The following is a 9,521-nucleotide window of genomic DNA, read 5'->3' on the forward strand; positions in this document are numbered from 1 at the left end:
ACACTAATATTCAAACGGTTAGAAATTTCTCGAAATATTCAAAATGTTTCCCTTTCAAGAAATCTCTTACCAGTGTAAAAAACGAAAATATTCATTGTACATATGAGTTTTACAATATATATATATATTTTTGTTAAAACCGTGCATTGCACGGGAATAATGTAGTAAGATTATTTAGCAAAACATTATTAAGGGAAAGCGCTCGACTAATTTCAGCTTTTCGAAACCAAGCTCTAAAACCCCGATTTGCCCCAATACTATGTAATGACCCGTTATCTTCATCTTCAGTTCAGTTCAGTTCACCTTCAAATTTCCTTTTATCTCATAAATAATTTATTTCAACTCACTTCAGACCTTAAAGTGCTAAGTTCACTAACCCCCGGAAACCATAACGATAAACCCTTTCCCTCTTTCACTGTATATACGCAAATATTCAATTTCAGCCCCCACTCAAAAACCTCTGAAACACAAAAATGAAGACTACCAAAACTCCCAAGCAACAACAACCTAAAACCACAACAATGAAGATGAAGATTACCCAGAAAACTCCGAACCAACAACAATCTAAAACCACACCAATGAAGATTACCCAGAAAATTTTGAAGCAACAGCAACCTAAAACCACAAAAATGGAGATTGCCCAGAAAACTTCCAAGCAACAACAACCTAAAACCACAAAAATGGAGATCACCCAGAAAACTCAGAAACAACAACAACAACAACCTACAACCAATGACGAAATCTTCGCATCATGTTCATTCTCCAGCCTTGGCCTCCAATCTTCTTTATGCGAGCAACTCCAAGGTTTGATTTTTATTTTCCATCTCCTCGTATTTTCAATTTCAATTTGCCATTCCCTAATTTGTATTATTGTTTTGTTAATTTTTCATTGATTAGAGAGGTTGGGGTTCGAAAAACCTACTCAAGTTCAAGCTAAATCAATTCCTGTTATATTATCTGGCCGCCATGTGTATGTTATTATTGAATTTCCCAATTTTAATTGAAGTTTTTTTAGGTTTTGATGAATTGGGTTGTGTTTATTTATTGATTTTCTATAACGGGTATGATTGTTTGTAGACTTGTTAATGCGGCAACTGGAACGGGTAAGACTATTGCGTATTTGGCTCCAATTATTCATCACTTGCAGGGGTACCAGCCTCGAATTCAGAGGGCTGATGGTACTTTTGGTAAGTATTCTGTTGTTAATTTTTTTGAATCTTTGCTTTTTTAAAGCTAATTGCTTGTTATACTTGTGTTTGTGTAAGAATTGTGAGTTGTGATTTTAATTATAATTAGTTGGTTTTGTTCTAAAGTGTTGAATTTGACTTGGGGATCTCTAGTTTTTGATTGAACAAAACTATATTAGGATTTTTATCGTAATGTAATTCGACTGCTGTTCCAATATTGGTGGGCTAGGGGAGGTCAGAAGGTGTAAACAGCACTACCTGTTAACTATTCAAACTTAGTAAAGATGATTAAGGAGTTGAAGTTGATTAAGCGAGTTTTCACTGTCCGAATTGATTGTGGTGCAGTTTGTTGATATAAATTGTAGTGTACCTGTACTCTACATAGTCAGAATTATAATATGGAGAATGGGAGAAAGGCACTGGGAAAGTGGCGGTATCTAATTATCAAAGTGTCGAGCATGTTAGGGCTTATAATTTCCAGATGCAAGGGCATTGTGCTTAAATTGGACATGGGTGCATGTCAATATGTCATGGCATCCATGAAACATATCTCGGATTTCCAAAGACTGCATGTGCTTTTCGTTACCGTTACATATACAAACATCTGATGTTGACTCGTTTGCAAGTTCTTATCAAATTATTTTAAGCCCTTCTATGAGGGTACTCATCACAATTCTCTCATCTCTTTACTTAACATTTTGTGTTGTTAGTCTGTCACGTTACAAATTTGTTGCTCAAAATACTTGTAGTGTCGGGTGAATTTTGACATGGGTATATATATTTTTATTTGAAACAAAGGATTGGTGTGAAGTGTTTGACATGGATATATGTATGTGCCTTTTTCATTGAACAATGAAATAAATGCATCTTTTTTATTTTTTTTTTTACTCCAATCATGCACAGGGTTAAGTGAATTTTTTTTCTTATGATCGAGGGGATGGGGTAAGGTAGAAAAACTCCCAATTTGTGCCTCTTGTTGCCACATGAATGAATTGTGAGTGTAGTACTATTGCCAAAAGCCAATCAATGGGTTCAGAGCTCTATTCAACTGTTGTTGCTGGTAGTGATATTTGTATATCCTTACTCTACCAGATGGTGCATGCTCCAGCACTATTAACATATTGTGCAAATGTATGTACCATAGGATTGACGAAATGATAAATATAACTAATAATGTGGCAACAGCGTTGGTACTCGTACCGACGCATGAGTTATGTACACAGGTATATGAAAGTCTACAAAAGCTTCTGCACCGATTTCATTGGATCGTTCCAGGATACCTAATGGGAGGTGAAAATAGGTCAAAGGAAAAGGCCAGGTTGCGAAAAGGTGAGAACTAAGCTTCTCAAATGCTGTGAATTGTGATAATTAGATCATATATGTTGCTTATTTTGTATCACTGAGAAACAAGGGGCATTATAGGATAATCAATTTATTTATTTACCTTCCTGCAGCTGGTCTAGTATTTCCATGTTCTGTTGATTTTCAGTAGGCTACTATGCTACAGTGGACAGGACGGATGGGGATTACAAATTGTTTTGCTACTGTGTCCAAATGGCATTGTTTGTGGCAATAAGATTCTGATTCTGTATTTCCAACCGTGTCATAAAAATTATAAAACATAGATAACCAAGTACTATTTTTTTTTTTTGTAAAATTGAATTCACTCCTCCAAATTTAAATTGAAGAAAGTCTTCAACTCTTCTGTATTAAGCTATTACTTGAGTCAAGGTTAAGCTCTAGAACTCCATTGTCTAGGGCAGCCCTTACATAAATAGAGGTTATATTCGTAGTCTGTTCTTGAGACGTTCAAGGACTTTTATGCCATAATTGCACCCTGTTTCTTGAGATGTCTAAGGAATTTTAAGCAGTAATTGTACCATCCCGTCCTAGAGAGCCATATTGAGGATGTGATACGACTAGTTGGTGGAGTACACCTTGTATCTGTGCTTCATAGAAAGAACATATAACTTTTTTATAAAAATTTAATGTAATATTTATTATTTATTTCTAAATAAACAATCTCACAAAGCTGGATATAATCGAGTCTTGCATCGACTTGTTCAGATTTGAACTATAATTCGAGCACAAACTTAGCTCTGTAACAAATGAGCAAGCTCGAATTGAATTTTGACCTAGCCAATTCCATACTATTCACAAGCTGCTTTGTCTGTCCACCCTTAGCAGTTACTTTCTTCAATTAGTGTTTTATGATGTACTTTACATGGTGGCTGATATATTATTTTGGCACAAGTGCATGGCTAAGCCACAATAATCGATCAACTTTGTCCATGAGTCACTTTTTTGTTTGCATATGAAATGCTGATTGACTTTTAATTATGTTCTTTTCTGCGTACCTAGGAATGTTTGATTGTGATGTAATTTTTTTATTGTTATTAATTTCATGTGTGGGGGTTACAGGTATATCTATACTTGTTGCAACTCCTGGCCGCCTTTTGGATCACTTAAAGAACACATCATCGTTTTTGTATTCTAATTTGCGCTGGTTAATTTTTGATGAAGCGGATAGGTAATTATGGAGGTCTCTTTGATAACCCATAACATGCAATACTTTGTCATGTTCTTTACCTCATGTCTGACTACACTGTTTATTCAGGATACTAGAAATGGGGTTTGGTAAAGAAATTGAAGAAATACTTGATCATTTGGGCTCAAGGCAAAGCAAGTCTAATGATAAAGAAAGTGGGAACTCTCGAAAATTTGAGTTTCAAAGGCAGAATCTGCTCTTATCAGCTACTTTAAATGACAAGGTCAATCATCTTGCTAATATTAGTTTAGAAAATCCAGTTATGATTGGTCTTGATGAAAGGGAGCTCCATCAAAATTCGTCTTCCAAGCATTTGGTGTCTTTAGAATCTGAGGATGAAGCAGAACACAGTGAGAAACTTAAAGACTTCAATGAAGATTATAACCTCCCTTCTCAACTGACGCAGAAATATGTCAAAGGTACTTGTGAATCCAAGGTTAATTTTTGTGATAATCGGTCTTAAACACAAAAAATCAAGTGACCCTTGTTTTTCCTCAGTGCCATGTGGTTCAAGGCTTGCCGTTCTTCTTTCTGTTCTCAAGAATCTTATTGAAGGACAAGCTACCCAAAAGGTTGGGTTTTAATCTATCTTTTCTACTGAAATCATTGTAGTTCTAGACTTGAAGTTGATCTTTTTCTTGCCCTTCGTAAATTATACTGCCTACATTTTTTATGTATCCAGATTTCTTCACTTTTCATAGTTTATCTTGAATTACTCTTTTTACTTTGGAAATGTCGAATCTCCCTTCAATCTTCAAAACACGTTAGAAAGAGAGTAGAACAAAGTCATGCAAGTACCTAAGGATTCTTTGTCTTTTTTGGAACTTTTACACTTTACTGTTGAGGTATCTTTATCGAGCTTAGGTGAAGAAAAATTATTCCAATTTGCTATTAAACTGTTTAATTATCATTGTACTAATTTTTTTTTTCTATGTAGTGTGCATCTATATTGGTATTAACATGTAAAATTCCATTCAAGTGGCTACTTACTGGGCTGTCTCTGTATCAGACTTGTTCCCTCCCCACCCCCAACTTATTATTTGAGATATGCCTCTTAAATCCTTTTTACTAACTGCTTATTAATTTTTCTATAAAAATGAAGGTTGTTGTCTTCTTCTCGACTTGTGATGCTGTGGACTTCCACTACGAACTTTTTAAGGAGTTTCAGTGGCCGCCGAATGTTGCAAAAGAAACCAAAGAGAAGAAGCTATTTTTGAACTGGGAGATTTTCCACTTGCATGGGAACATGGAGAACAATGAGCGAAAAACTACAGTTTCTTCCTTTAAAGCAAAAAAATCTGCTCTACTCTTATGTAGTGATGTTATTGCTCGAGGATTGGACGTCCCTGAAATTACATGTATTATACAATATGATCCTCCTGGAGAGGCCACTGAATATGTTCATAGGTGTGTAATCTATGCATTGTTTGCTTGTTTATATTCCACTTTTTGTAACATGAGGCTTCTCACTGTGGCTATTCTCACATGCTCTTTTTCTGCATCTTGTCATGCAATATAGTGCTTACAAAACTTCTTTTACTTAGAAGCATTGTATGTCCTTGCTTTGTATCTAATCTTGTATGTTAAATACAGGTTATTGTTTGTGGTCTAGTTGTGTGTGTTCTATTGTATCTCAACTATTTATTTGATTCAATTGTTTCGTCTCTGCTGCTTGATAGTGTGTTGGTTCTGTGTACCAATGTGTTTAATGTTGAAAATGATGGGGCGTCTCATTATGGCTCTTGTTTTTTGAAAAATTCAGGGTTGGTAGAACAGCTCGTTTGGGCCAGAAGGGAGATTCTTTATTATTTCTGCAGCCTATTGAATATGACTATTTGCAAGAGTTGGAAAAACATGGTGCCTTGTTAACAGAGTATCCACTGCAAAAGGTATTGGATAGCTTCCCATTGTACGGTCAGAAGCACTTCTCAAGGAAGTTTGTTTCAATTGAAATGCATCCCTGGTTAATAGGTCTACAGAAGGCTCTTGAGGGATTTATTACCTACCAGGTATTTTGTTTACTGTCCTTGTTCTTAGCTTTTATAGTTCATGCTCCACTACAAATATGATCCAGTAAATTTTATGTATGAATGTGTTACTTATTCCTAATTATTGTAGGTCCAAGTACAAGTATAAGTGGTTAACTGATTGTTGACTCATTGTGCTTTTTGGGAAAAAGTTATTGTAGAATCATCATCATCTAGGTCTCTTGACATATGCCGAAATTACTCCTTGAACCTTGTGCTGTTTTTTTTTGCCAATACACTAAACTCGTTGAATTATCATGGTTTATGCATTCTATCACCAAGATCTATCAGGATTGCCTCCTATCACATACCAAATTGTATTTAAAGATGGTGTGGTAGCATTATAATATTGGGTATGGTAGGCTTTAGGCCATTATATTCACTTTGTATATTGGTATGTGATGTGATTATTACTAGCATAATAACTATGATTTAGATCAAGTCTTACCGGGATTGGGCTACCTTTTCTTGCCCTTGTGTACAGGCTTAGGCAAGACCTCAACACAGTAAATAAACAGATACTTTTTTTAATTAAGGTTTCCTTCCCAACCTGAAAATTATCTAGTCAGCAAAAAGATTAGGGCATAGCATACCCAACCAGTTACTCACTCACATGCTCAGGAAAGATCTAAAGGTCTGATCCTAGATCCACTGATGCATATTTTGACAACCTTGGCTGCGTAGCATATATTGTTAACTGATGATCATAGACATTTCAATGGGTTGAGAACTATCATATATAACCTCAAAATCCTAGACCATAGCTGATTGGGTCATAAACATTTAATCAGCCCATTTAGTTTTCATTAAAATGTTCCATGCCAATGCGTCTTTAAAAGTAGTGTGTGTTTTTTGTTCTTCCACTTCATTGTTTCTTTTTTTTTATTTTTTATTAGCATTCATTATTTTAGATTGTCATTGTCTTTTATTACTACATTCATTCTGCTATTTAATGGTAATCAAAATGAATTTTAAATGAAATTATCTATTTGGTGGTGGATATGTGTATTCACAGACATAATTAAATTGGAAAATCTCTTAATAAATTGTGTACAAACTTGTAACTGTTTCCTTAGATAGTTTGTGTACATTGCGTTAAACAAGCCGTTAGATGTGTTTCTTCCAATATTTCCAATCATATTTCCTCTGTTTATCTGGTATTTCATCTGTACAGCTTGCCTGACCCCACCCTCCCCCTTTCCTGAAACGAAGTAAAAAAAAAAAAAAGGTGCTTTATTTCAGTCCAATAGTCTTCTGCAAGTTATGCTCAGTTTTGTTCCTTGGACTGATGTATCCTAAACACTCATGTCAGTCAAAGTTGAAGACAATGGCTCAGGATGCATTTGTTTCTTGGATCCGAGGATACACAACCCGTAGGGGAGAGCTAAGAAAGATATTTGTGAGGAATAAACTCCATCTGGGTCATGTTGCTAAAAGCTTTGCTCTGAAAGACCAACCCTCTTTGGTAGGGAAGTCGGTACACAATCAGATAAAAAAGAGGAAGAAGGGTGAGCTGATTAAAAAGATGAAGAAAGATCAGATAAAAAAGAGGAAGAAGATTGAGGAGAAGCTGACAGGACAGAGGAAGAAGAGGAGGGTCGCTGTTAATACATAAATGTCGAGTGAATGGACGTAAGGTAGCAAATCTTCTTCATCTTTCTGTTGACAACTCTGCATATAATGCAAATACATGAAGACAATTATGGGGCATGTGATATGTTTGGTGATTTGGTCAAGACCCACCCCAAGTGGTAAGAGGTCCGTTTTCTTTTAACTTATCTTTTCCCAATTTAAAGCTTCTTGGTTGGCTTCGAAAATGATTGTCCCAAATTCCAAAAGATACTTTCAACCCATTTATCCCCCTCGGCATCTTCCTTGAAGTTTTTGTCCTTTGATGGATCTATCTGGTAACTCACCCGTCATTCAACCAAAAAAAGCCACGTACGGTATTTTGTGGCTCTCTGGGGGTTTGGTAACCCTTGCTAATCCACTCGACATTGATATATCAGTTGCAGTTAATCTATAAAAGTTTATAGCACTAGTCATATGATTGTAATCCATCTAATTTTGTTTCGGAAAGTGAAAAGTACTACACATACTCAGGGGAAAAGTCTTTAAACATCTATTTATTATTTCGCTTATCTTCCTAATGGTGTGTTTAATTTTATTGAACCCTACATTTTTTTTTCTTTTTTTCTGGAGCTCTCGTTGTCTGTCATTATTGGTAACAAGATCTGAGATTGAAACCCTACTTTCCCAGGGTTTTGGTCCACTTCTTAAAAGGGTAACAGAAAAATAGGAAATGTGGTCACAAATTGTATCACATACTAAATGATTGTGTGGAATGTTTCTGCCAATTTTATTTTACTACCTATGTTGACAGTCTTTGTGATCATCTAATCATTTAATTTAATATTATGCTTATATTTTATCATAGGAATGAACTATATTTGGTTTAATAGGTGTGTTAACATAAAGTCCATAATTACCATTAAAGTTGCTGTAATTTACTTGGATTGGATTTAATGACAGTAGGGTTAAGGATTTGAGGATGGCTGGGTTTGGCCAAAGGCTGTCACCATTTGCCCATTTGGTTATTCAGGATTATTAATCTTGTGCCTTTTTTTACATAAGTTTGAAGTATTCCGTTCGAGTTTTAAATTTCGACTATTTTTTTTTAATTTCCGGGGATTTGAAAAGATCTATTCATTTAACTTTGTTTTATTTTTGCAACCCTATATATCGTAATATCTACGCCTTTGTTATTATTATTTTTATTTGTTTGCGTTTATTCGATATTTCATCTCTCATACAAGTAATTTATGTATTTTTTTTTTTGAATATATACAAGTAATTTATGTATAAACTATTACGACTTAAGCTAAAGCTGGGATAAATATAAAAATATGATAAATATTTTCATTTAATTTTCTATTTTTTCATATACATTCAACTATAATGGAATTTGTTTTACATAGGAATTTCATTGAATTATTAAATAAACTCAAAAGTTTCTTGTAGAAGACATACTTTGTATATGAATAGACAAGATGAATAGTTGATTTTATGTGTAAGGGTCTGTTCACATTTACTGAGCTGAACTAAACTGATTGGAGCTGAACTGATTGGAGCTAAACTGAACTGAACGGAGCTGAAATGAATATTTTATGAAAGAGGGAAATTAGGAACTGAATTCAACTGATTGGAGCTGAACTGGAATTGAAATTAAGTAAATGTGAACAGACCCTAATTCAATAAATCTTTAGGACTTTGATTCGAATTTTGGGAGTATTTTTCTTCGAGTTGCTGTTTATTTTATACAAATAATTACTCACAACCGCCATAGATATTCAATTGTGAGTAAATTATTTTTGTAGTGATTAGAAAAAAAATTTCCCTTGTTTTTTTTTGTTCTATAGCTCTTCCTAAAACTTATGTTATTCATTTCACAAAAAAAGGACACATGGGATTGATCGTTTATTATTATTAGTAATAAAAATTCACATTAATCAATAAGATTGAGCCACAAGGGTGAGGGTGAGAATCGATCCCAAGATTTCCTATAACCGAGAAGGAATTGAAGCTCTAATCACTTGAGCTATCCCTCACTCTTTGACACCTTAAAGGCCTGATTTCTTCAACTTATTTTCAATTCAGCTCCAATAAGTCATGTTCAGTTCAGTTCTTAATTTCATTCTCTCATAAAATATTATGTTTTGTTCTGTACAATTAGTTCAGCTCTTACAAGTTCAGTTCAGT

General features: G+C 34.5%; 1 protein-coding gene across 1 annotated transcript; it reads left to right on the forward strand.

Annotated features, from left to right (window-relative positions):
- The first annotated feature begins 326 nt into the window (after positions 1-326).
- LOC110715748 (DEAD-box ATP-dependent RNA helicase 17-like) lies at positions 327-7,939 on the forward strand. Its single transcript, XM_021894356.1, has 10 exons — positions 327-804; positions 898-970; positions 1,078-1,187; positions 2,373-2,516; positions 3,609-3,717; positions 3,805-4,154; positions 4,234-4,307; positions 4,838-5,142; positions 5,498-5,744; positions 7,075-7,939. The coding sequence occupies exons 1-10, from the start codon at positions 474-476 to the stop codon at positions 7,375-7,377; spliced, it is 2,046 nt and encodes a 681-aa protein (XP_021750048.1). The 5' UTR covers positions 327-473; the 3' UTR covers positions 7,378-7,939.
- Positions 7,940-9,521: the final 1,582 nt, after the last annotated feature.

This window comes from Chenopodium quinoa, unplaced genomic scaffold (genome assembly GCF_001683475.1).
Source record: "Chenopodium quinoa cultivar QQ74 unplaced genomic scaffold, ASM168347v1, whole genome shotgun sequence".
NCBI lineage: Eukaryota > Viridiplantae > Streptophyta > Magnoliopsida > Caryophyllales > Amaranthaceae > Chenopodium > Chenopodium quinoa.

Coding starts and splice junctions, on each gene's coding strand:
- LOC110715748 (XM_021894356.1), top strand. CDS start 474: ATGAAGACTACCAAAACTCCCAAGCAACAACAACCTAAAACCACAACA. Junction 1,188..2,372: donor GAGGGCTGATGGTACTTTTG/GTAAGTATTCTG, acceptor ATGTGGCAACAG/CGTTGGTACTCGTACCGACG. Junction 2,517..3,608: donor AAAGGCCAGGTTGCGAAAAG/GTGAGAACTAAG, acceptor TGGGGGTTACAG/GTATATCTATACTTGTTGCA.